At 52.6% G+C, this 24,435-nt stretch overlaps 5 protein-coding genes across 5 annotated transcripts; 4 read left to right on the top strand and 1 right to left on the bottom strand.

Moving 5' to 3' along the window:
* The first annotated feature begins 4 nt into the window (after positions 1-4).
* B0T26DRAFT_685609 (putative COP9 signalosome protein) lies at positions 5-2,085 on the top strand. Its single transcript, XM_060440875.1, has 2 exons — positions 5-461; positions 524-2,085. Exons 1-2 carry the CDS (start codon positions 204-206, stop codon positions 1,751-1,753), a joined length of 1,488 nt encoding a protein of 495 aa, XP_060302628.1. The 5' UTR covers positions 5-203; the 3' UTR covers positions 1,754-2,085.
* A 3,976-nt stretch (positions 2,086-6,061) lies between these two features.
* B0T26DRAFT_35537 (uncharacterized protein) lies at positions 6,062-6,810 on the top strand. The gene has a single exon (XM_060434577.1). The coding sequence runs from the start codon at positions 6,185-6,187 to the stop codon at positions 6,689-6,691; it is 507 nt and encodes a 168-aa protein (XP_060302627.1). The 5' UTR covers positions 6,062-6,184; the 3' UTR covers positions 6,692-6,810.
* Positions 6,811-8,652: 1,842 nt separating this feature from the next.
* B0T26DRAFT_685605 (uncharacterized protein) lies at positions 8,653-9,099 on the top strand. The gene is made up of 2 exons (XM_060440874.1): positions 8,653-8,901; positions 8,961-9,099. Exons 1-2 carry the CDS (start codon positions 8,671-8,673, stop codon positions 8,994-8,996), a joined length of 267 nt encoding a protein of 88 aa, XP_060302626.1. The 5' UTR covers positions 8,653-8,670; the 3' UTR covers positions 8,997-9,099.
* A 4,189-nt stretch (positions 9,100-13,288) lies between these two features.
* B0T26DRAFT_35419 (peptidase C65 Otubain-domain-containing protein) lies at positions 13,289-15,643 on the top strand. The gene is made up of 4 exons (XM_060434572.1): positions 13,289-13,838; positions 13,956-14,042; positions 14,231-14,294; positions 14,353-15,643. Exons 1-4 carry the CDS (start codon positions 13,443-13,445, stop codon positions 15,441-15,443), a joined length of 1,638 nt encoding a protein of 545 aa, XP_060302625.1. The 5' UTR covers positions 13,289-13,442; the 3' UTR covers positions 15,444-15,643.
* A 1,533-nt stretch (positions 15,644-17,176) lies between these two features.
* B0T26DRAFT_631152 (uncharacterized protein) lies at positions 17,177-18,349 on the bottom strand (the record flags this gene model as incomplete). The annotated part of the gene is made up of 4 exons (XM_060436325.1): positions 17,177-17,383; positions 17,456-17,654; positions 17,748-18,167; positions 18,231-18,349. The coding sequence occupies 4 exons, from the start codon at positions 18,347-18,349 to the stop codon at positions 17,177-17,179; spliced, it is 945 nt and encodes a 314-aa protein (XP_060302624.1).
* Between the last annotated feature and the right edge of the window lie 6,086 nt (positions 18,350-24,435).

The following is a 24,435-nucleotide window of genomic DNA, read 5'->3' as shown; positions in this document are numbered from 1 at the left end:
AGCCAATGAACAAGCCTCTACCCCACACCAAGATTTCCCCCACCTTCGCACACGGCTTCAGCCTTACCTCACTGCAAGTCCTCCACAATGGCACGACAACGCGGTCAAGGCACACTCTCTTCCTAGACTACTACACCACCATCGCGCGTCACTAGTTGAACCTACCGAAATCGATATCTTGTGCCAGAGAACACCTGCGAAAAATGTCGGACGACGATTTTATGCAAGCCTCGGACGAGGAGTACGACTTCGAATACGAAGACGAGGAGGACGATGATACCGGCGATGTCGACATTGAAAACAAGTACTACAACGCGAAGCAGACCAAGGCCACAGATTCAGAGGAGGCCGTCGGACAGTTCCTCGCTATACCAGCGTTGGAGCAAGAAAAGGGAGAATGGGGGTTCAAGAGTCTCAAACAAGCCATCAAGCTCCAGTTCAAGCTCCAGCACTTTCAGCAGGTCAGTGACCCTCTTTGTTGCCTGCGATACAGGGCGCAAGACTTTGCTGACAAGTTTTCCAGACTATTGAGAACTACAAGGAGCTCCTTACTTACGTCAAGTCGGCTGTCACGAGAAACTACTCTGAAAAGTCGATTGACAACATGCTCAACTTCATCGAGAAAGGCTCCGACAGCCCCGCAGCGGTCGAGTGTATCGAACAGTTCTACTCGCTCACCCTTCAATGTTTCCAGAGCACCAACAACGAACGCTTATGGCTCAAGACAAACATTAAGCTCGCCAAGCTTCTTCTCGACCGCAAGGACTACCAGGCAGTGAGCCGGAAGCTTAAGGAGTTACACCGCGCTTGCCAAAAAGAGGATGGGAGCGACGACCCTAGCAAGGGAACATACTCGCTCGAGATCTACGCTTTGGAGATTCAGATGTATTCGGAAACGCGGAACAACAATCAGCTGAAGGTGTTGTACCAGCGAGCCCTTAAAGTGCGCTCAGCGGTACCGCACCCCAAAATCCAGGGAATCATCCGCGAGTGCGGTGGCAAAATGCACATGAGCGAGGAGAACTGGAAAAATGCACAGAGCGACTTCTTTGAGTCATTCCGCAACTATGACGAAGCCGGTGATTTGCGACGTATCCAGGTGCTCAAGTATCTTCTTCTGACCACCATGCTAATGAAGTCCGACATCAACCCTTTCGACAGCCAAGAAACCAAACCTTACAAGAGCGACCCCCGCATCGCCGCCATGACGGACCTAGTGGATGCCTATCAGCGAGATGATATCTACAAGTACGAGGACGTGCTCCACACAAACAAAGACCTGTTAGCGGACCCCTTCATCGCCGAGAACATAGACGAGGTCACGCGCAACATGCGAACCAAGGCCGTCTTGAAGCTCATCGCACCCTACACTCGCATGCGCCTGAGCTGGGTCGCCAAAAGCCTGAGAATTGGCGAGGCCGAGGTCCAGGACATTCTCAGCTACCTGATTGTGGACGGCCGGGTGCAAGGCCGCATCGACGAGCACAACAGCACCCTGGAGATTGAGTCTTTGGCAGATGCGAGACGCGTAAAGACAATTCAAGGCCTGGCCGACTCAGTTGGTGAGCTCTTTGCATCGGTATTCAAGGATGCCGACGGATTCCGCCACGCGGTTGTCGACACCTCTTTTGCCGAACTTGGGGGTGAAGTTAGTTCGTTTCCGGACAGTCTTCGAGGGACTAGTCTGAGGTCCGCGGGAAGACAACGCCGTGGAAACCTGAAAAGCGGGTTCGTCAATATGGCGATGCACTAAGCATGTGAATATGGGGGGTCGTCAGCAGTTCAACTCGAGCTAGGAAGGTCGAGGAACCCGCCTCCCTTGGACACCGCATTGGTTTGCAGCCTCTCTCTGACGTGTAACGATATCGAGGGTTGGGCAGCATGGCGCGGCTGGTCCATTGATGGTGACATGACTAGAAGGAGAGATACCACGATGAGAACACATCCGACTCTAGATTAATGACTGCGAATCTTTATTATTACTGCTGCGGTCCCGCTTCCGGGCTTCTCTTGTGCAAGTGACTGCCAAGACTTTGGAGGATGATGTAAGATGAATTATCTTCTAACTTCTTGAAGCTCTACACTTACAAGTTGTCGGTAATGTTCCAGATCCAAACTGATATTTGGAGACCCCGTTACCGTCGAATGGCCTGAAAGTCCGACGATGAGGACCGATGTACACCCGCATCCCCGCTTCTTCTTGCTACATTGAACTTTGGCTCTTCTCGTTCCCGAGCGTACCTTCGCCTCTAAGTGGCTGCTCATACAAATATTGTTATGGTTAATCTTGATATACAACAGTAAGCAATCAGTCTACATATAGACTATGCCACATCTGACTCAGGCAATCGTCCCTCCTTCCCCCCTCGGCGCTAGCTGACCATATATTCTAGAGCATGATCGAGATCCTATCATAGTATATAATAATTCGGATGCAGTGCGCGTGTCTGACAGGCATCGTACCAAGTGTCCCCATCCGGAGCCTCTTCCTTACCAAAGAACCCCCGTCTCAACTCAGTCCTCTGAGAGTTGTTGGCTAGTCTTGCTTTCGAGTATGGCATCAATTGTGATTTGTTCTGTGAAGCATGTCATGCCGTGACGCCATGACGCCGTGATGAAACGATCATAAACAATGTGAGCACTTCAGTCTTGACATAGTCAATGCATCCAAATACTACTGTTGTTTTTTGATTCATACCACGTGAGTTGTGGTGTGAGTGGTATTCAGATATGTCTCTGATGATCTTTTGACTGGGAAGGATGAGGGATTGGTCAGGTGGAAGGAGTTACAGTAGGTTTCCGAGAACTACAACTATACGGATCCGTATTATTATCAGGAGTTGAGTTGTGATAGAGTTCGTCTATCGCTTTTCATTGCAGCCGCCGAGATGCCTATTTCTCTTTAGACTGCAAGCAACTGTCAGCTGCGCATAACTGCGGAGGACGGACAGGTGACATGAATAGAAAACGAGCCAGATTCGGATGAGTAGCTCCAGACGAGTACCCATCTCGAAGACTCTGCTCGGCCGCTTGTCGATTTGTCACTTCGGTCGAAAATAAGGCCAATCGCACGGCAAACCCCAAACCGTATACTCCGATTCTAGCTCGTGATTTCCAGTCTTGCATCCATCTGTACGACTTATCTATACCCTTGTATATATCATATATCACAGGGGTGTTCTTCAATATGGGTAGGTTGTGACGACCACTAGTCGGCAACAAGAAAGAATAACAGAAATATTCCCCAAATCAGTTGCGAGCGATTATGGCTAGGAGCCTGCTTGGTTCGGATGTTTCGTGCAGTCCCGTAAGATGTCACCATAATGGAATACAGCTGAAAGATGCAGCAGCGCATGCAAGAATGATGCAGGAAAGAAGCGGTAGGCATAACTCACAAACGCAATGGCTATCATCTAACACGAGAAGACACCTCCCGAGACAACAACTAGGTTGGTACATTCGGGTTTGTAGCATGCCATCGTACCCGGTGAAGTACTAGTTTGGATACAAGTTCGCCAGGCCCGGCGGACAGGTCTTTCCATGTCGAATGAACTAGAAGGCCGGGGCCTAGGTTTCATTTGACCTGGGGATCTTTCGTGGCTAGAGCGCCAACGACATGCACTTTCAACTCCAACGCAGCAAGATAACAACAGCCAGAGCCAGAAATATCGTTAGCAGTTGACAGAAACCCGCCGATAGCGGTACAAATAATAGCAGGTTACAGATCTAATTAGACCTAATTGGAAGGGTTCACAACGGGCAGAGATGCGCTCATGTTGCTCCACACAGACACATAATCGTAGACTCACTCAACTTCACCCAGCACTCACGCATAGATTTCCGTAGAAAAAGTGTAAGGCACAGTATATATGTACTGTACACAAGGGCATGCGTATGTACCGCACAGGCATACCTATACAGGGCACGGAAACCACCGGTGCAGGGACGGCAGCTTGCCGGCCACCTCCCAGGGTTGGGCCGAGCATTAGCTAATGAATTGCGGTTTAAATGATGTGGGTGTCGAGGTTTATTGATATATCCCTCGGCCGCTCCTCACCGACAGAGGGGCGACTCCAGGACCTCCCATGTAGACAGGAGGAAAGCGTCTCTATGCCAGAAGGTGGAGGTATCTGTTGTGGGCAAATCGCAGGCGGGCGCCGCGGAGTCTTTGGGAACTCGTCCGGTCGGGATGCGTGCGGGAACTTCCTTGCAGTGCAATAGCTGCAGTTGCGCGGGGGCTACTGCTGGCTTGTTATTGCGTTGCACAAGGCCGCAGTTGGAAAGGCCCCATTGCCAGGTCAAGGTCAGAGCAGGCAAATATGGATGGCTGGATGGCCGGGATTAGGCCGTGCTCAAAGGACGCTCAAGGGATATTTTCAAGGACGGCTTGACTTGACGAATGCGCCCACAAGCCGAACAAGTCGCAGCGGACTTGTTTCGATGCGGCCGGGGATGGCGAGAAAAGGTGGCCGATGCGCGAAATGACAGGGCATGCTGCGTGCCAGGTCTACTGCGTAATTATCGGCATGTGCTGGCCGCAATGGCTGCAACGTCGATCTGTTGAGAGTTGACCACGGATTAATTTGTCCTCTCTGCAGCCAGCCGTTCGACACGCTCAACCAATTGCCCGTGTGGGTTCGTGCGGCCGCCATCTTGGGAGTGGGGGGGAGGGGGAAAGGAGGACTCTCTGGCAGACAGAGCCTCGATGCTGAGCTGAGGTTCTGCGAGGCAGTCCCCCCGGACCCGGAGCCGAGCCTCAGGTCCCATTGCAAGCCGTCGAAGCTGAGGATCTGGATGTGTCCCGCGGCAGGCCCATCGGCGCGTCCAGAGGGCAAGACAAGGGCAAGGAAGGACGGGGCAGGAACAGGGACAGGGCTCCCTAGGGACGGGATGGAAGCAATCGGCCGCGATCCAGGCATCGCCGGGCGGGGAGACGGCATGGAATGTGAATGTGCCCCCCAAGAGCGATAAACAACCAGCAGTGCCGTCTCTCTACCGATTAGATGCACGGCAGATGATGCAATGGGAGTCCCGCCGAAAGGGGGGGTGTTTACGAGAAGACGGGAAGCCACAGAGTCTTCGGGATGTAGACCGGCTGCTGCACCATGTTTTGCACTTGCAGCAAGACCGGTGACGGCGGGCTGGATGCTGGCGGGCGGGCAAGCAACCATTCTCCCTCCACTCACCGTCTGAGGTGGACACCTGGGTGGGTCCTTACCTACCTATGGTAATGAAAGGGCGCATGGAAGGCGGCCGGCGCCCAAATCGGCGTATCACTCGGTATTCACTGCACACGATACCGAGTTCTTCTACTGAGATTAAATGCCCCAAAAACACAACTTCAGACGCACGTCAAATAGATGGAAATGGAGCATCAAGCTATGTAGGCTGAAGAGCTAGAGATGGCGCTATGACTCTCACACATTACCTCCCACCTAGTACCTTTTACCTAACCTATTTACATACAGCCGTACACCTGGTTGTAGGTTTATAGCTAACCCAGGTAGGTATGTAATGTTCAGCCTTGGCAATCTGTCCATACTAGCAGCCTATCACCGAACGGAGTGGGTAACTTGAATGCGTACTAGGGAATCTACATAACACCAAACAGAGGAATTACTAGGCCGCACTGCACCTTACATGTATCCGTACTTGAGCTGGAAGTTAAAAAGGCTTGTTAGAATGGTACCTTGGCTTTTCACCTATACCTACGTTAAATACATTGCCCACACAGTACGGATGCTCCCGTCTGTATGTACGAAATACACACATGAAAGCTTTGGAAGTTCAGTCGGTTGACTGGCCCACCGAGCCTGAGTTCCAGGATCTAGCCTTGGTCAATTTTTGGCCTGCAAAAGTGGTCACCCCAGTCTTCCGTTCTCCATTCCCGTCTCCGTTCATCCCGCTAGTCTTAGAATTCTTACGCGGCAAGGAATAGAAGCTATTGGATTCCATTTATGATAGCCAACAGCCCGAGACAGACAATAGGAAGATACCTGCCTACAGTAGCTGCTTCGCTCAGAGTTTGCTGGTGGGAACATGGTCAGCACTTCAGTGAATCCGTGTATCCTCCGGGCCTGCCTTACTTCCTCTCTCCAACTTTTCCGCCCAGCAGCCGAAATTCTGGCCGTCTTTCCTTTTTCCATTTCCAACACAGGATCGACACTAGCTCGGAGATGCAGCCATGCCCTTGGTAACCCTTGTAAGATGGGCTCTCGATAACACGTCCCATCATCCATGTCTCACCCACCTCCTCTGCCTGCTAGAAACTAGAGCTCGAGCTCTCCCCGCGATGCCATGCCATGGATACTGCCGCCCCACAACAGTCGTCCCCCTCCCTACCTTCATTCATGATTATATCCCCCCCTCCCTTAATGATCCCCGATTTCTCCGTTCAATCCACACCACTCGCGCGTCTTTATGGGGCGTCTTCTGGGGTGCAGTTCAATCACTACTCTGCGCTGCATGTCCCTTGACCGGTTGGTTCTTCGCTGGCCGTGGCTCGCGGAACTGGCAGCCACCACGAACCCCGCCCCACCTCGTCGCTCGATCGCAAATCGGATCGAATCACCGAAGGGGCATCCACCTCGCTCAACGAATTCCATACTACCTACGTAGTAGCTGGCGCACCTTCGCTTGTCCCCGACACCACCCACACAAAGTGCCCCGCTCAAAGGTAGACGTGGTCTAGTCGCCCTTGGGTTATGTTCATTGGCTGTGGCCGATCTTAGCGGTTTGATATACACAAGGAGAGTGCCGCTTATACTCCTGGGCTAGCTCGCGCTCGCCGACCAACAGTTGAAGAGACAATAAATTTCGCCAGTCCAAGTACGAGCGTAAAGTCTCGGTTCAGGTACCTCCCTCCTACCCATTGACGACCTATCCGGGCGATACGGAGTACTGCTTTCGACCGCCTATTGGTTCTTGAATGATGGACAGTGGAAGCAGCATAGCACACTGTAACACGTTGGCAGCAACATGCCGGCGCACATATACATACTGTACTCGTACAAACCTCATCCTGGCACTTACCCTTCGCAAGGAGACTGATTACAAGATCAACAGTAGAGCAAACGAGAGCACCAGGGTGAGATCTGGGGGGCGGCAAGCTGCTGCATCGAGGATCGTCTACTGTTGGGCTGTATGATTTCGAACTAACCAAGCCAACCTATCTATCCTGTCCTTGAGCTCCTCCCACGCGGCTTGTAAGACTTCAGCGTCACTTGGTATCAGGCCGTCGCCAGCCAGAAATGTTATCCTTAGCCGTGGCCAGGGGTAACGGTATCTCAACTAGCTGTTGCAATGCCCCGCTCAGTCCTGGTGGGGTATTCATGTGCCATGGTGACTCTATGTACTCCGTTCTCTAGAAAGCGGATTACATATAATGACCCCGTGCAAGCTAAGCTTGGTCAAGGTAGCATCCCTTAAACCTAATACACCGTAGACTTAGTCTCTCCACAGGTAGGTTTCGGACAAGTCGAGGGGGTACGCATAGGTTGGTACCTACGGACACCTTAAAAAACAAAATGTCATATTCTAGTGAGCTACCTGTTGTTGTAGCAGTCACAACCAAGTCACACCGCCCGTGGGCGCCCGCGCCGGCAAGCCGGGGGGGTTACGTCTAAGGTTTCTTTGGCCGTAGGTATGTATACTCCGATCCCTGTTTAATTGTTCCCGCGGTACTGCCAAGCCTTCGGATTTCTCTGTTATATTTTATCAACAACGCAACGATAGAATCTAGTAGAAAAATCGGGTTCGAAAAGATTACTGTAAGAGTTAGAATATTTTACCTCCTTCTCGGTATAATATTGGCTTTACTCGTCATTTCGTTGTGGCTTTCTTTACTCCGGTATATTCTAGTATGTGGACCGCCAGCCACTTGCTCCACAGACTGGGTGCGCACGTTCTATTTATATTCCCCCTTAAGACATCGCACGAGAGATTGGTGCCTAGGTTATCACCATGCCGCCGAAACGAAAGGCTGCCGATTACGCGCCTCTGCCGATCGAGACAAAGTTCGTCGACAATCGCGCCATCGACTAGGTGCCTCATCTGCTTGAAGCTTTGCCCGGTGCCGGACCCTTAACGTCCACCCATCTGCCCTCACATGAATACACTTCGGCGCGAGATGATGCGAGCCCTGATTGGAGCTCGCAGCCGTCAGGATCACGCCTTCCAACGACGGATGAAGAGCTGAAGCGGCAGTTCGCCGCCTTTCTTCAAGGCGAAATTGTGGCTCGTACCAGCAACAGCAATAACAAGGGCGGCCGCAAAACCACAGCGCATGCTGAAGAAGTGAAGGCTCTGTTCGCAATACAGGCTGTGGTGCTCGATCCGTCCTCGAGGTTGGCTCAAATACGTCTGGGTAATATTATGGAGTCTGAGGCGCTCGACGAGTTCTTCTAGGGTCAATTGGAGGTGTTGATTACACTGGTCCAAAAGATTATGGGCATCTGGATCAACCAGCCTAACGAGACCTTGGTTGGGATGCTCGAGGAAGAGGGAAGGGAGCAGACATCGGCCAAAGGCAAAGGCAAAGGGGAATACCACAGCAAAGAGGGTAAAAAAGCTTAGCGGATGGTACCACCTTGGTACCAGAACTGCTGCTCCTTAACCGGTTTCGAGGGAGTCGACGCCGCACATATTGTCGATGTCCAAGCCACTATATTCATGCGCACGCCTGTTAGCTTTTGGAGAGTACTTCGGATGTTCTGGCCTTTGGAAGTCATCCAAAAGCTCGACATCGCCGGCCATGAGCAACGAAACATTCTCCCATTGCAGCCTAGCGCCCATCGACTTTGGGACCAGCACAAATTTGCCCCCCGTCCTATTCAGCACCCAACAAACCCAGACCATAGGATGTACCTCCAAGTCGTCTGGTTCAAGGAACGCCATACCGAGATATGTCTTACTAGTGGCGGCCAGGGTCATAGCAAGGAGACTAACTTGGTAGATCGTAAGCGGACGATGCAGGACTCGATTGGGGCTGGCGCTAGATATGTCGTACACGGCGATATCTATGAGTTAAGCACGTCTGACCCGGAGAAACGCCCGCTGCCAGACATCCGCTTCTTCCAGATGCGATATGCCATGCAGTAGATATTTTGCCGGTATAAAAGCCGCCGGAGCCCTTCAAGCTATCTTTGGCGGCGACCCCCCCGACGATGACACACCAGGTTCGGCTTGAGATGAGGTATTTTTGCCTAGCGACTGGAACGACATGCTCCGAGACGCTCTCGAGCTCGGCATCTTGACCGAGAGGACAGAAGCGATTTGGAGAAAATCCCTTCTCGAGATGGCGTACCATGAAGCTTTACGGAAAGTTCGGGTGAATAAGGTATTGCTGGGCGACAGCGATTCCGATTTGGAGACCGAAGGAGAGGAGGCCGAAGGAGAGGAGGCCGAGGATGACTAGAAGCCATCCTCCAACACCATACTCCCAGCGCTGCGTACAGATAGTGTTCAGGTCAGCCAACCTACCAAGACGGGCAGCGGCGGGATTGGTAGTCTCAAGGAGGGGGAGAAGGAGGAACGTCTGCTAATGGAGCAGAGCAAGCATGACGATGGCCACGAGGAGCAGAAGGGGATACCGGAGGGAAGAGAGAAGGGAAAGCAGAAGATAAGTATCAGTACGGACAAGGACAAGGGCACTGACCATGGCGAGGGGGAGACGCTTACGCTCACGCGCAAGCTCTCCAAGCTGAGCCTTAAGAGAAGCTACCGCAGGCTCAAGGAGGTGCCGGGCAAGTTCAAGCGGTCTCGAGTTGCGTCGTTATTCCACAAACCGAAGGAAGAGGAGCGCGTCGGAGAACAGGAGTAGTAGGAGGTATTCATAGTTATCTAGTCTATGAGCCACACATTTCTTTCATCGTGCTCGTCGTCCTTGTTAAATCACGGCCTCGCTTTTCGGTTCCTTGTCCTTCGGTACCACCATCGTGGAGACCCTCCCCGTCTGTGCCGCGGGAATAATTAAATAGTGGAGGGGTTAAACTGTACTAGGTGTCAGCCTTGCTTGAGCCAAGCTCTAAGAAAAGGCTACTTTGAAGACGGCGTGGCTCTCCTCTCTCTATTGCCGCTAGGCAACATCAACCTTAAGTTCCATTGCCCACCATCAAGAGGTCTTACAGAAAAGCCGATAACATGTGCGACTGCCCAGTGAGAGAACTAGCGTGTGCCGCAATGTGACGGCGTTGTGTTACTCGCCCAACTGTCCAACTGCCGGCCGAGCTTTGTTCCTGGTTTGCGCGTGCGTATCGTGCGAGCGCATGGAGGAGCAGAAGGCTACCTAGCCACTGTACCACCAGATGGCCACGCTCCACCCCTTTTCCCCGTTGCCCCTAAAAGCATAGAGTCCTCGCTTTTGGCAGTCAAAAGAAACGCCACGATCGACCAGATTGGACTAGACTCGCACCTGAGACACAGGACGGCCGATCAAGAACCGGCAATTCGATCTGCAATTATTTGATAATTCCGGGTTTATCTCGACACCCCGATCTCGTTGATATTAGCATCTTGTCGATATTGGAACCACTGTGCCTCGATCGTGTGTGCCCCTCATCAATTAGTTGGTCGGGTACGTGGCCAGACTACCGCGTTAGCTCGGGTGCTATAGGCAAGTGGTAATTAACTCGACAGTACCCTATCCCACGGAAAGTTGGGGCCGGAGGTGCATTTGGCCAGACCCCAGGCGAAGCTTCCCACGGGAGGGTGGCGCTAAGGCTTATATCGTAAGCACACTATTTTATCGAGCCGAGTCGCCAATTGCGAGGGGGGGTTATATCGGGTGACGGACGTCATGGGCTGATGGCTTCCATGGTTGGTTGTGTGAATCGAGTAAAATATGCTGCCGAAGTATCCGTATACTAAACTAGGTATTCCGTATGGTATATTCATTATCCAATGCCCATTCAGACATTGAAAGGTGCAGTCTGTACTCTGAGGTGCGCCCACGACTTTCCTAGGCGGCGATATATAAACGGGCAACTGTGGCTGCTCCTAAACGTCTTTTCGCTATGGCGACCTACCTTGACGTTCTTCTGGTTAACTGTACAGTACCTCCGTATCATATCAGCAGATGGCGCTGTTTGGGTCGGCAGGGCGTCCTATCATGGGAGCAAGGTGCCGGCGATGCAGGTGCATCCTCTCTTTTGCTTCTCCAGGCATACCTACCTCAGGTAATTTGCCCATTAGTTCACTCCCCGCCTATCGAGACACCTCCCCTGCCACTCCCCCAGGAATGTGGTTCTGGGGTGTGGAGTGGGGCAAACGAGGCGCACCCAGGGGTGAGGGAGGAGGGGGTAAGCTAGCTCGGTGCCAAGAACCACAACCTTAGCTCCTTCTCCCAAGTGCAGGCCCGGACCTCTTGTTGTTGGCAGGGCTGCAAGGACGTAATCCGTACATACACAGACACACATTTGCACGGATGATTCGCAAGCGAATCCTTTCCGAACCCGTGCAGAAACGGACAATTAAAGCTCACCAGCAACGCTTCGTTTATATGGAGATACTGAGCACTGGGATGAGCATTGAGGTAGCGGGACTGAGCTCGGTAGCTTCGGGGATGGCAGAAGGGACGGTGGCCGATAACTCGTCAGGCCGTGTAACGACGAATTGGCGCGCGCCCTGTTCTCTTGCGCCCAGAGCTCGCAGTGTCACGCAGCAGCATGCCAGGGCCAGCGCGTTGCCATCTAAGGTCGAAGGAGGGAAGAGGATGGGCGGGAAATGGGCTCCAAAGGAACGGCGTTCAACAGTCAGGAGGCCAAAAAAAATTAAAAATTAAAAGTGACAAAACAAGCAACGATGGTGCTGGTGCGCTGCAAGGCTAGAACAGCTCATCACGCCTGGGTCTGGGTCTTGGGTCTTGGGTCTTGGGTCTGGGTGAGAGAGCTCAGACAGCGGACCCTTGTCTCAAGAATTCGTCAACGGCAGACCGGGAGCCCCCGGCAAGCCCCTATGGCGGCTTCTCATCCCAGACATGGGGCGGCTGCGGGCCAATGCGCTAGGTTCAGGGATCATGATTATTGTTGCTGCAGGCTTGTGTCTTTCTCAGATAAAAAAAACCCAGAAAAAAATAGAAAAAAAGATGCTCATCTGTTACACAGAGGGGGCCTGTGAGGGCCAGTGACTAACGCAACTTGGCAACTCCTGTGAGAGGTGTGAGACTGCAGAAGAGCTGCAGCGTAGGAACATGCTACAGTAGGCGGCCAGCAGCCAGTGGCCAGCGCAGCGACATTGTGCTAGCTCCCATGGTAGCTGCAGCCACCACAAGAAAGAGCAACAGCACCTCCAGCCCAGGCTGCCTAGGACCCTAGGTATGGAGTAATTATGTGCAAGTGCTTCGCTCCATATGCCCATATGCCCCATGCCCACCCTGCCCTTCTGCTCTGCTTGTCCGGATGAGATACTACCTATATAGCCAGCAATAAGACGGGAATTCTCTAAACAGTTAATCAAAGTGGCAACAGAAGCAAAGCAGTCCGCGAGCCTACATCCAATACCATACACTCCCTTACCTACCTTACCTTCCATTACCATAGGTTCCTAGGTAGGTTTCCGTACGTATTCAAGTAGACGGCAGCTGCGTTCCACACTGGATTCGTCTCCACTTCCCATTCAGGGCGTGGCTACTGGGGGGCTTGTTTCCCCTCTCCCTCATCGTCGCTTTTATTACTACCTTGGTGGCCATCCCAAATCTTTGGCTCGGCCCTCTGTTCTTCTCTCAGTCTACTCGTCGTCTTCCCTCGCTCCAGGCTGCTGCAGTTTGTGTGCCCCTTGGTTGACGTAGCTGTTCTTGGCTGTGTGCGCCATCCGCCGCGTTTCTGTTGTGAATTCGGTCGTTTTTATTTATTATAATTTTTCTTTGGTCTTTAATCTCAGGATCTGTTCCCTGTTTTTCTCCATCTGTGTCGCCGAGGCCTGGGTCGCTGGTCGGTAAGGTACATACATAACATTGTTCCCGTACCTGACGGGGGCATTGGTTCGCGACGGGCGCAGGCTACCCGGTGGAAAACACGCCCACTCGGCCTCTGCAGCAAACAGAAGATAAAAAAGAAGTGTCTGCCTCCGTCCCGTCGACTTTACCCCAGTGTTCGAGTTTGCGCTGGCAGCTGCTTCTGCTGCTGTTGGTCCTGTCATTTCATGCCGAGACTATACAGCAACTGTTATCTGGGTATCCCAAACGGCAACCCAAGCTGTCGCTCACCTTCCAGTCCCAGTTCCATCCAGTTCAAATTTCAGTAAAGTTTCAGTCCCAATCTCAATTCCAGTTCCAGTTCCAGTTCACGCCCGCAACACACGCACCCACATGCCCCGGGGCTTTTCAGAGTACAGGCGCGGGCACAGGCACAGGCAACCGGCCATAGAGTTCAGGTTGGGAGACGCTACGACTGGCTCTTCCCCATTTTGACGCATTCAAGTACCAACCCACATATTCCAACTTCGGCATGTTCCAGCCTGGGCCGACGGCGTATGTCCACGTCTCTAACGGCTACGGGTCCGTCCATGGCCTTCCCGAGTACACGTTCGAGGAGACGCCATTAGGCTTGAGCAGCGGCGGCGGGGTGTTTGGCGGAAGTCCTGGAACGTCAGACGCAGGCAGTGCCCTGATTTATACGTCCCCTATCTTCAGCGCCAGCAACATGGGCGTCGGCCCCGCATCTGGCACCTTCCACTTCCACGCCAACTCCAACTCGACGTCGCCTGCTTCCAACTCTGCGTCGCCCATCACCAACCACCAACCCTCTCCCGCACCGCATTTTTCCATGGTCAAGATGGAGGTCAACTCGGACGACTTAGCTGCCCAGGAGGCGGCCGCGCGGGAATATCAACCGCAGCTCAATGTAAGAATTCATCTGCACACTTTGTGCTCCAGTTTCCTACCTGGGCGCGCGCGTCTTGCTATGGCGCGGCCCCTCGCACTGTGTCTTGTCTCTCTTTGCTCACCAACCCACCTCTAGGGACCGCTTATTGGCAACAAGATGCCCAGCACGGCAATCACGGAGGAATATGCAAAGGCCGATCCGATTTACGTGCAGAAGACAATGGTGGGCAGCATTCTTCTTCTCGGCATCTTTTTCTTCTTTTCTGCTTCCATGACAACTCTTTGTGTTCTGCTCCCCGGTTTCCCTCCGTTGGTTCTCAAAATCTTTCCACCTTTCTCCCCGTCTTCATATCTGCCATATTGCATCACCATCTTTCACGACGCCGCTACCCCGTGCTAACAATACCGCAGGCTCTGCCTCAAACATACTCACACTACCGTCCTGTCCAAGGCGACGGCAATTGCGGTTGGCGGGGTGAGTAGCTACTTCGAGATAGGTAATCCAATGACCCTGCTGACGGCCGCGTAAACAGCAATTGGCTTCGGCTACTTCGAGACTTTGATCAAAAGTGGCAATAAAGCGCTGATCGAGTCTGAGAAACAGCGCCTCGAGACTCTCAACGACTTCATCGAGACTGTGGGTGGCTTGTCGGCCCTTGTATTCCAAGACATGGCCGACGAGACAATCGAGCTCCTGCAGAGGATTGCAGGAGCCATTGGCAATCGGGAAAAGGCCATGGCAGAGCTAACCGAGGCTTTCAACAACGGTGACATCTCAAACTCCATCATGTACCATTTCCGGCTCCTGGCGAGCTCCTGGCTCAAGGGCAACCGCGAAGCCTTTGCGGCTTTCATCACCTCGGACATGGGCATTGACGGATATTGCCAGGCTGTCATTGAGCGCCACAACGTCGAAATCGAGCACCTCGGCATTATGCTGTTGGTCAATGTTCTCCTGAAGCCCGCTGGCTTTGTGTTGGAGATTGCCTATCTTGACCGAAGCGTGGCGAGCGAGGTTAACACGTACCGCTTTCCCGATGAAGCCAACGACCAGCACCCTTCGGCCCTTGGGCCAATCATTCATCTACTCTACCGGCCCGACCACTACGATATCCTTTATGCCGTCGATATGGACCGCCAGGTTCACCGTGTGACGGGGTTCTCGCAAAGCTACGAGATTGCCAACACCCCCGCTGCCCTCCATGCTTTTACGGCTGTAGACTTGCAGCCACTTTCGATGATACCAGGGTTCAGCCAGCCTCCCCCGGGACTTGCCCCCATCATGGACACCACTACTAGCTCGCCCTTGGCAGCCTTCACTCCAAGCCCAGCGTCTTCATGGATGCCATCGCCCTTGCCGTTTGCTGAACCACTTCCCGGTATTGCCCCTACGACACCCCAGCAGGACCATCCGGTACGGTTCAACAAATACTGTCAACTGCCCGAGTACGTGGCAAACGGGGTGTGGAGGGAGCCGACATTCCTTACGACAACATTTAAAAACAGCCACTTCAACGTGGCACACTATAACAATCCCAACTTTCAACCAGAGGAGTACAAGCCAGAAGCAGACGAATACGATCTGCCGCAGCGACCCAGCTGCAGAAAGAGGGGAAGCTTGTAGGGTTGCTCCTGTAGGCAAGCTCTATAAAGACGCCAGGAGAGGACACGGAAACAGCTTAACGAAGAAGACGATATATCCGATAATAATTCAGCGCTTGGAAATCATCCGTGCAGCATGGATGGATGAAACGTGATAATGATCACGAATCAATGACCCAGCTAATTTTTGCTGCTTCTTTCTTTCGCTCTTCCGCTCAAAAATAACAGCAACCAATCAGGGCGTGTTTTCTGGTACCTCGGGCATCTCTAATCTCACCACGCCATTCCCAGAGGGAGTCACATCAGGTTCGGGTAGCTTCATCAGTGGGACAGAGAAACATTTGGGCTAAATATTGGTTGACAACTTCGAGCAGCAACAAACGACCAGGAACCAGACTGGAAACCACCTCAACCGTCTTATTCTAGGGGCGAGCAAAATGGGGATGGCGCTCTACCCGGGAATTGCATGGAAGCCCAAAAAGGGCAGGCGATGGTGAAAGGATATGGAATGATCTTCCTTTTCCACCTCCGTTGTGGTCTAAAATTCCCTCTGTTTTCTTTTTCATTTTTCCTCGCGATAAATTGGGAAGGTGTGGTTCAGAAAAGGGGAAAATGGTGTCGTCTTGTTCCATTTCCTTGCCTTGGTTGGTAGAGGAGGGGCTGGGACTATTGACTTGCATCCGAGATCGGTCTAAAACGGCTGTGGTTACAGTCGACTACCTACTAATGCCTACCTTGAGGTTTCTTGACAAAGAATACTAAAAGAAGAGAATAATGAAACTGGATTTCTTGCCAGGAGCAACCAGATATTATGACAACCCCTTTCGTGTTTGGATTCACTGCGTCTAGCTCAACAATAGCACAACCGCAGCTGACACTTCATCCATTATCCGGCTTGTTTCTGTTCTCTAAGTCTTTTCATGTAATACTCTATTAGAATTGTCCCATGCTTTTATTGCCTTTTTTCTTCGGTTAGTCGCCTATTCTTTCCCCCTCATTCTGAAAAAAAGGTCATTCTCGAGCATCAGAACGCTCAGGCCTTGATGCATCACCTTTAACTTGGCGGCAAGGCGCCGTGTTTCTTGGCTTGCAGTTTTTGCCGAGCTGCGCAAGAGAAGGAATACACACGACGCAAGTTACAATATACCGGTAGGACATGACATGGCAGGACAGGACATGACACGAGAGAGATGAGCAAGAAAGAGGGTGCGTGCTAGAGCAAGAAATATTAGTGGTGCGAGATAAGGCGGTTGTTTCGTCTTTGCCTTTTGGGAGCCGCAAGCGGGATCGGAGGATGGCTCGGAGCTCGTATGATATTAACGCAAGCCAAGTCATCATGCTTTTGATGTCGGGGGCCAAAATGGAATATCAGAGAGATGGAGAGAAAAGGTAAAAGGGAAAACAAAAAGAATTGTGTAACAAAATGAAGAGGTTGTCATGAAAGTACAAATGATAGGGAGCGTCAATTAGAGTACTGACACGATACACAACCACCCCTCTACGGCATGAGCAATCGGTCATCAAGACAAGGAGTCGAGGCCGATGCTGCGGTAGCAATCGAAATGCATGATGGGCAGTGGCCAGGTAGGTACGTAGGTAGTATAGCACCGGAATGTTTTACGACTCGTTGAATTCCGGCATGCAGAAGCGGTCTATTAATGGGCGTTCCGTTTGCATCGCAATATGACGAGGACAAGGTTCGACCGATCTCATACTTCGTAGGGGGCTTTTTCGAACATCAATCACGCTCCTCCATCATACCCCGAGCACCCTCCTCATCTCCGTCACGAACTGCTGCTCTTCAACACTCGCGTCATGGCGGATGAGGTCCGCCAGCAGGTCCATCACCTCAGGCTGGCCAACAACGTCAACCCCGTCAACCTCTATCCGACGGGCGAGCTCCTCGGCCCAGGCAGTAGCAGTCACCGCTTCTTGCGGGAGAGGATCCCTTTCTGCGTCTGGCTGGGCGCCGATGCCACCCGCTTGGCCGTCGGTTTGTCGGTCCGATGACCGGCCTACAAGACCGACCGAAACAGTAGTAGTAGCAGCAGCCAACTCGGCTGCGACACTTGTCACAGCCTTGCCCTCGAGCCCGCACGCGATGATGCGTGCCCAGGGATTGAGCTTCTCAGAGGTCACGTCAGAGCCAGGGGTAGCAACGTTGATGGCGGTACCCAGAGCGCTGACGTGCCGGCGCAGATGCACACCGAGCGCGGCGATCTTAGCAGGCTCCCTCATCTCCCCCCCCTCGGCGGCGGCAGCGGTGGCGCCACGGCCCCCATGGTTGACGCTCGTCGGCTGGGAGGAGGGGTGGAAGCGGCTGAACGGCCGAACCCATACGCCCGGGTCAGCCGTGGTAAAGGCAGCTAGACCAAACAGGGACCCCAGGGTGGCAATAGTAGTATCCTCGAGCAGGCGCGAGTAGCAACGGACGGTGAACTGCTTGTGGTGCAAGGATCGGAGATCCAGTACTGGCCACAAAACCACCTGACCGGGGCCGTGGTACGTAGTCAGCCCACCGCGGGGGGAGCTGACGATGGACACGGGTAGACAAGGCGTCGATGTGGTGGTGGCGGCGGCGGCGGCGGTCAATAGCTTGGGCGATGATGCGACATGCAAGGGCGCTTGCAGCCGTGCGACCTCGTCCTCGCTGAGGGGAGCGGTCTGGCGACGGCCCAGGGTGTAGGTGGGCAACGGCGTGAAAGAAATCAAGGTCGGCGGCGATGGGGGCCGGCCACGAAGAACGCTTGTGGCTCTGGCGTTGGCACTGGCGCCAGGGCTAGTGCTGGTGCTGGTGCTGGCATCCGACATCGCGTCCTTAAAGTCCAGCAACTGGCGGCGCGCATGCTCCTGGACGCGCGAGGCCAGGCTATAGGGCGGATAGAGGAACGGCGCACGATAGGGTAGGTGCAGGTGCCGGAGACCCATTTTCTTCCTCGCTGGGGGCTGGTGGAAGGGGGCTCGGGGGGCTGGGCGAAATCCAAACTCTCGATGCGCCTCATTCAGCCGACACTCATGGCATCTTTTCGACGCCTGTGGCAGGCTGCGAGTCTGTCTGAGTGTCTGCGAGTCAAGGATAACGTGTTAGTTACGTAAAGAGAACGATGCCCACTCCTGGTAATCCGTAGTAGCTTGAACCTCGCCGAATCCTCCAGGGCGAGGCATTCACCACTCACCAGCAAGTAAGGTACCCAATGTCAGAGCTAAGAATGAAGTCGAAAATGGCCGGATCAGGGACGATGGAGACGAAATGCAAATAGCTGAGGTGCTCCATCTGTTGAGTTGGAACTTGGGAGCCCAGCAAAAGCACTGTGCAGCCTCTGGGCGGGCAGGCCCCACCTGAACTGTCAATTTTGCGCGAGGTGGAGCGGCAGCCACCTCCTCGGCAGGTATTCACTATTCAGAGCACTCCGTCCATGCCCGTATGTGTGCACTGACAGTACTGTACATTCCGTATGGATACATGTCCAATTCAAGGAACCTCTCCAACAACAGTTAATCCCGAAATCGGGGTGATTCCAAACTTTGCAAAGGGGCCGAACGACCCTGCCACGTTCTAGACCTACAGCGGCATAAGCCGCCAAGTCCGCGGTTTGCGGTGGGTTCAGGAACCTCGGCCTGACCTCAAGTGCTGATTCTCAGGTGTGGCCTAATCCGAATCTGTGCGTGTGTGCGCTGTCTGTCTTGCTCCGGTCTGCTTCTAGACCCAGACAACCCATAACAGCCCGAGCCTATGATCCTGAAGAAATATCCGACCCTCGTGCAGAGACTGGCTGGATGGTTGGCAGCTCTCTCAGATTGCTCGGCCCAGACTTAAAGGCGGCATTCTCCCGTCTTGGAAATGACTTTCATCTTGACTAACATGAACTCGATATATCTACACTTACAGAGTATCACGGCAAGTGACGGCATTGCAATGTGCCTGTTTGATGAAAGTCGTCACCAGCTTCCGTGAACCTTTCCCATGTAATAGAACTTGAAGTGGTTTTGTAGAGTCCGCAGTAGGGTTTGTTACTACCAATATGCACACGTGTCGGTGATGCGCAGTGTAGTACGAGAGGCTACATACAGAAACACGACTCCAAGGCGTGTCCAACTCAAGCTTGAGGAGCAGAAGTCCTACTTACCTATCTCCAAAAGGCGAAGACAGGAGCTAATTTACGGTGTCTATTCGCTTCAGTTTGACAGACCATGCACGCACGCGCATCTCGCGGAAACTTCAACAGTCTAGCAAAGCCAACTTGTCTCCACCCCTCGTCTCTCTACCGTGGCTATCTATCTCGCGCTTTTCTGTGCTGTCAGTAGAGATCGAGTTTGCTGCCTACCCTGCTCCAGGACCAGAGTACGGATAGGAGGGATCTGTCAAGCGGAAAACAGGTACGCATCGTACCAGAGTTGGGAAGGAGCTTGAGCAGTTGCGTTAAGGTAAGAGCGACGCCAGGCAAAGACATACTGGTGGCAGCACCACGTCCACTTCCCGCTAGGTCTCAGAAAGACGCATGTTGTCAATTTTTTTTTTTTTAAAAAAAAAAGAGCACGTCACAAGCCAAAGTGAACTGAACTGAAGCTTCCCGATTTGTCTGTTTTCCTTGGCCACCCGCGGCAAATGACTGTTATTCCCTCCCATACTATGTGAGGCATTACAACTTTGAACTAGCTTCATGCCTGTCTAGGAAGGTAGCCCTCCTCCAGCCTGCCTCAAGTTTTTACACCCAGCGCAGCACACGCAAAGGATGCTCTGCGAGATTTGGCGCAACACATCACTATATGACCTTCTCGTTCCTTCCCCCCTCTACGTGGTCGCCTTCACCATATCCGTAACGTGAACCTAGAGAGTCCACCCATACATAATCGTCTCCTTCCCGGTGTCATACTCTTCCGAAAAGTATAAACCCCCCCTGGATGTCTTTTCTAGACTCTCATTTTCTTCCACTAATAGTAAACCACCAGCATCTGCATTCTCGTTCAGGAAACAACTTGAATTGGCTGTTCTGCAATGGCCGTGGCCCTATCGTTGCTTGCCAAAGACGATGCAATGTCACAGATGCGTGCATGTACGCAGATTTTAACAAGCCCAACACAGCTCATGTTTGCCAGTCTGGCTCCAAGCACACCAAGATAACACCACGTAGCGAAGTTGAAGTTTTAGTCAATATATTTGCGTGACTCAAGGTGTCAAATGCCCCGATCAATCGTGCGCATGTCTACCTCTCTAGCTCAGGAAACTCGACGCATGCATAGCTTGATTTAGCGTGCTCTAATTCTAAACGCATGGGTATCGGAGTATTGTCAAAGCAAAGAAGTCTAAGAAGAATTACTACTTTCGAGTCTACTGGCACGTACGGAAGACGCCCGCAGCGCGGAAAGATAGAGATAACAACAGGAGGCCTGGCTGCTGCGGATTTCCAAGAGCTTGCTCAGTCCGCTGACCCGCAAAATGGAATTAATGGGTTTAAGACTGAGTAGAGGCACGGCAACTCGAATATGCTAACAGACAGACGCTCGCTCAACCTCCTAGCGTGCACGGCAGCCTGCACAACCAACATGAGATCCACCGTCTCAGTTGCTCGAGTTGCGTTCGGAGCTACCTTGTCTCTCATATTCAGCACGCGAGATTTACACGGGAAATGGTGTCTACTTGTTACTAAAAAATAGAGCCGATACCTAAGTGATATGCTGGCTGAGAATTGGCCCAGGTTCAACAAGTTGAGATATATGCCAGAAATCGACAATTTCCCATAGAAATGGAAATATCAACTACTTAGTTTCCCACTACACGAAGTGTGGCCCATGGGGGCGCCTGGCCAGTGGTTGGAACGAAAGCAAACAACCAATATCATTCCTCATCGGGGACTTTGCTTACAGTGCTATGAGAAGAGAGACCAGCAGCAGATTCAGTCGCCAGCGTGGATATGAGAAGACAAGCAGAGACCAATACCCAAAGTCTCCATGCATATTACACCACAACGTCCAACTGTCTTTGTAACTAATATGCTTCCAGGATACTTAGATTGCCTTGTATGCATTCGCAGAGAGAAATAATCCCTTTGCAACAGTCTGCCAAGAAATGATGTGCTGGCAGCTAATATGGCAACATCCTCTCTTGCTTCAAGATAGACCATCCAGGAGCCCAGGTTGATACCAAGAGGTCTAGACGTATGCATGACCCGAGCTCGTGCTCGAGCTTGCAAGCAGCCGAAGTCAGCGGCGCCAGTTGGCTATAATAGAGGCTCGATACAACGCTGTCAGACCAGACCTTGGTTGTTGGGTATTCGCCAACTGCAAACGAACCTCTCAGGGCTCTGCTCGGAGTTTTCTGCCCCATGTGCTTCAGAACGGGAAAGTCTGGCCTAATAATGCATTCGGCCTGGAAGCCAAAATAGGATCTACTGGGTTTTTCCAAAGATATTAATGCCAAGAAAATGCATGCAGTTATTTGACTAGCACGGCCCGAAGAAACCGATATGGAAAAAGGGCCAATGGGGATAAGACTCCGTATGACCCCTACGAACCCGAGCAGCAACACCACCGCTGGCAATTTACGCCGCAGAGAAGCATGCGTTACTGCAGCCAAGCTGCTGACGATGATGACATGGCAGTCAGCAGCAGCAGCAGCAGACAGCAGCAGCAGCAGCAGCACAGCGGCAGCACAGCAGCTCGACAACGTAGAAAATGCCCCTCGCAACTACGGAGCACGGCGCAGCACTTTACTGCATCTATACTTGAAAAACATGACTACTCAGAAAGATCTCCTAGCCCTTTTCTTGAAGAAGTAGGTGTTGAGAAGCTCGTGACTCTTCCCCCCTGCCCCTTTGACCCCTATAATGCAATGCGGCCCACCCCCCAAATAACACACTGCAGCGTCAATATCTGGGAACACACTAGAGAGGGAAATGCCGGGTTTTTGGTCATGTACAGCGAGCTCTGACATGCAATGCAAAGCAGTCACCACCCTGCCACTACACACACCACACCGCCATGTTTTGATGTAGTGGATGTTTGTCCCCCAATGCCCGTCGAGAACCGCTCGAAAATGGTAGTTGGGAGGGTACGGTACCATGGGGCTGGGACGACCTAGGATCGTATTGTACATACACACATACCTGCCTACTGAGTACATATATGATCTGGATAAACGGTACGTACGGATACTAGCAAGACAATGGCTACCACGGACACACACAAGACGGCCGACTAACCCAATCGAAATGCCGCGCTCGCAGTCGAGAACTGGTGCCGAACCGAAACTATGGTTCAGAGGGAGGAAGCCAAAAAATGCAAAGCCAGCACGCCCGGGCACCGTGACAAGGTGCATACATACTCCGCAGACTACCTACCTGGGTATGTACTGGGCGGCCGCCCCGGAGAGGGAGAGGAAGGTAAGGTAACTTGCCCACCTGCCTTGGGGGGTGAGGTGGTTTGTTCACAGCCCTCTCTGTATTGTTTCTCATTTGACACCGACTGACTGACTAAGCCTCTCTCACAAACCTTACAAAGGTTGGACATGCCGCAGGCAGTATAACACAAATGCCGGCTGTCAACAAGCCACCTGGAAAGTTCCTCTCGGCAGAATACCTACATACCTGTCTCCCCGAACTGGTCCGTCGTCTGTCTGTCTGTCTGTCTGTCTGTCGGCCGGTACAACTCCCAGAAATGGTCGTCTCTCGCGAATAGATTATCAACAAATAATTCCCGGAACCTTGTCAAAGGACCAAGACTAAGAACGCAAGTGTGGTGGAACTCCGCCCCGGCTTAGCTTGATGGCTGGACCCAAGGTATCGCCGTCGGCCTCGGCAGTTTACTACTAAGGCAGGGAAGATGGTTATCTACCTAGCCACAGTGGGAATACACTGACCATCCATAGAAGGCCGTCTTCTGGTTTTGCGCCGAGATCCCAAAGACCGTGACTGCTCGTGCTCGCAGCGATGCTCACCAACATAACTTGTCTCGTGCTTGCTTGCCAGCTAGGTAGTTTGCGTTGAAAATGCTACAATGTTTCTTGCCTGCCTTGGCATGCCCCGGATTGTTGTCAAGCCGACGCCACTACAACTACTTTACTACTGCATACAGGCCTTGGGTTTGCTACGTAATGTCATGGAGTTATGGCCGTTGGTTCAATTGGGCGCCAAGCCTGGGGTGTCGTCTCGGTCGAGGGCCGTTAAGGCAGCCAAGACCTCGGTGAAGAGGGTGAGATCAATAGCATCCTCAAAAGGTTTCGCTTCGAGCCTAACACCCCCTTTGGTTCTCGGGCTATCACCTTCACCTGCATTCATGTGTAATAGTAATCGTGGGGGGGTTTGGAAAGGGGGGGGGACCTATATTTGGCAGGTAAGCTGTCATGGGATGAGTGGGACACGTTGTTGACGCCATGGCACTATTCCCGTGTTTAGCTACTTTATTGTGTTGTCTAACCTTGGTTAGGCCGTTGACAGCAGACCGTTCCCCATGCGAGATAGGGATGATAGGTGCATATGCACGTGGTGTGATGCGAGTTTTTGCGGGGTGCTCCTCTCTTGTTTGTTTCTCATCAAACCAAAAGCAAACCGCGTGGGAGGGATGGGGGTGTGCCTAAAGATGGCAAGCCGTGGCTGGACGACGTGTAACATTGCATGCAGCCGTGGCGTTGGGAATGCGGAGAGGTCGAAGAGAATAGGTATGGACAGGGTAATTGCATGAGCGAAGGAAGAATTTCGTGCCGATCATTACTCTGAGACATTGGACCGAACTTTTGTGACAAGAGGATCAATAGACCAAGGGCTGTGAGAAATAGAAACCGGTTGTCGTCCAATCCCCGGCACTGTGGTTCAGCCACTGGAGACGAAGGCTTCACGCCAGCTGCCAGAGTCGGCCAAGTCTGCGGGGAAAACGGCGCATGGCGGAGGCAAGAGCAGGCGGTGAATAAGCCGATCACAGAATACCATGACAATAACACACGAAATATCGGCCAGAACTGATGCAACTTGCTAGCAACCAGGAAGGCAGCTTGGTGTTGCCGCTGTGCCCGTGTGGCAAGG

The sequence above is a fragment of the Lasiosphaeria miniovina genome, assembly GCF_030549165.1.
Source record: "Lasiosphaeria miniovina strain SMH2392-1A chromosome Unknown B0T26scaffold_1, whole genome shotgun sequence".
Taxonomy (NCBI): Eukaryota; Fungi; Ascomycota; class Sordariomycetes; order Sordariales; family Lasiosphaeriaceae; genus Lasiosphaeria; species Lasiosphaeria miniovina.
Note: the sequence above shows the minus strand (reverse complement) of the source record. Positions and strands in the feature narration are given on the sequence as shown.

Bases quoted from the DNA above. Each gene is read 5' to 3' on its own strand.
- B0T26DRAFT_685609 (XM_060440875.1), top strand. From the start codon at position 204: ATGTCGGACGACGATTTTATGCAAGCCTCGGACGAGGAGTACGACTTC. The intron at 462-523 runs GTCAGTGACCCT...CAAGTTTTCCAG, and splicing joins AGCTCCAGCACTTTCAGCAG to ACTATTGAGAACTACAAGGA.
- B0T26DRAFT_35537 (XM_060434577.1), top strand. From the start codon at position 6,185: ATGCCCTTGGTAACCCTTGTAAGATGGGCTCTCGATAACACGTCCCAT.
- B0T26DRAFT_685605 (XM_060440874.1), top strand. From the start codon at position 8,671: ATGCGCACGCCTGTTAGCTTTTGGAGAGTACTTCGGATGTTCTGGCCT. The intron at 8,902-8,960 runs ATATGTCTTACT...GGTAGATCGTAA, and splicing joins TCAAGGAACGCCATACCGAG to GCGGACGATGCAGGACTCGA.
- B0T26DRAFT_35419 (XM_060434572.1), top strand. From the start codon at position 13,443: ATGTTCCAGCCTGGGCCGACGGCGTATGTCCACGTCTCTAACGGCTAC. The intron at 14,043-14,230 runs GTGGGCAGCATT...ACAATACCGCAG, and splicing joins TTTACGTGCAGAAGACAATG to GCTCTGCCTCAAACATACTC. The intron at 14,295-14,352 runs GTGAGTAGCTAC...CCGCGTAAACAG, and splicing joins CGGCAATTGCGGTTGGCGGG to CAATTGGCTTCGGCTACTTC.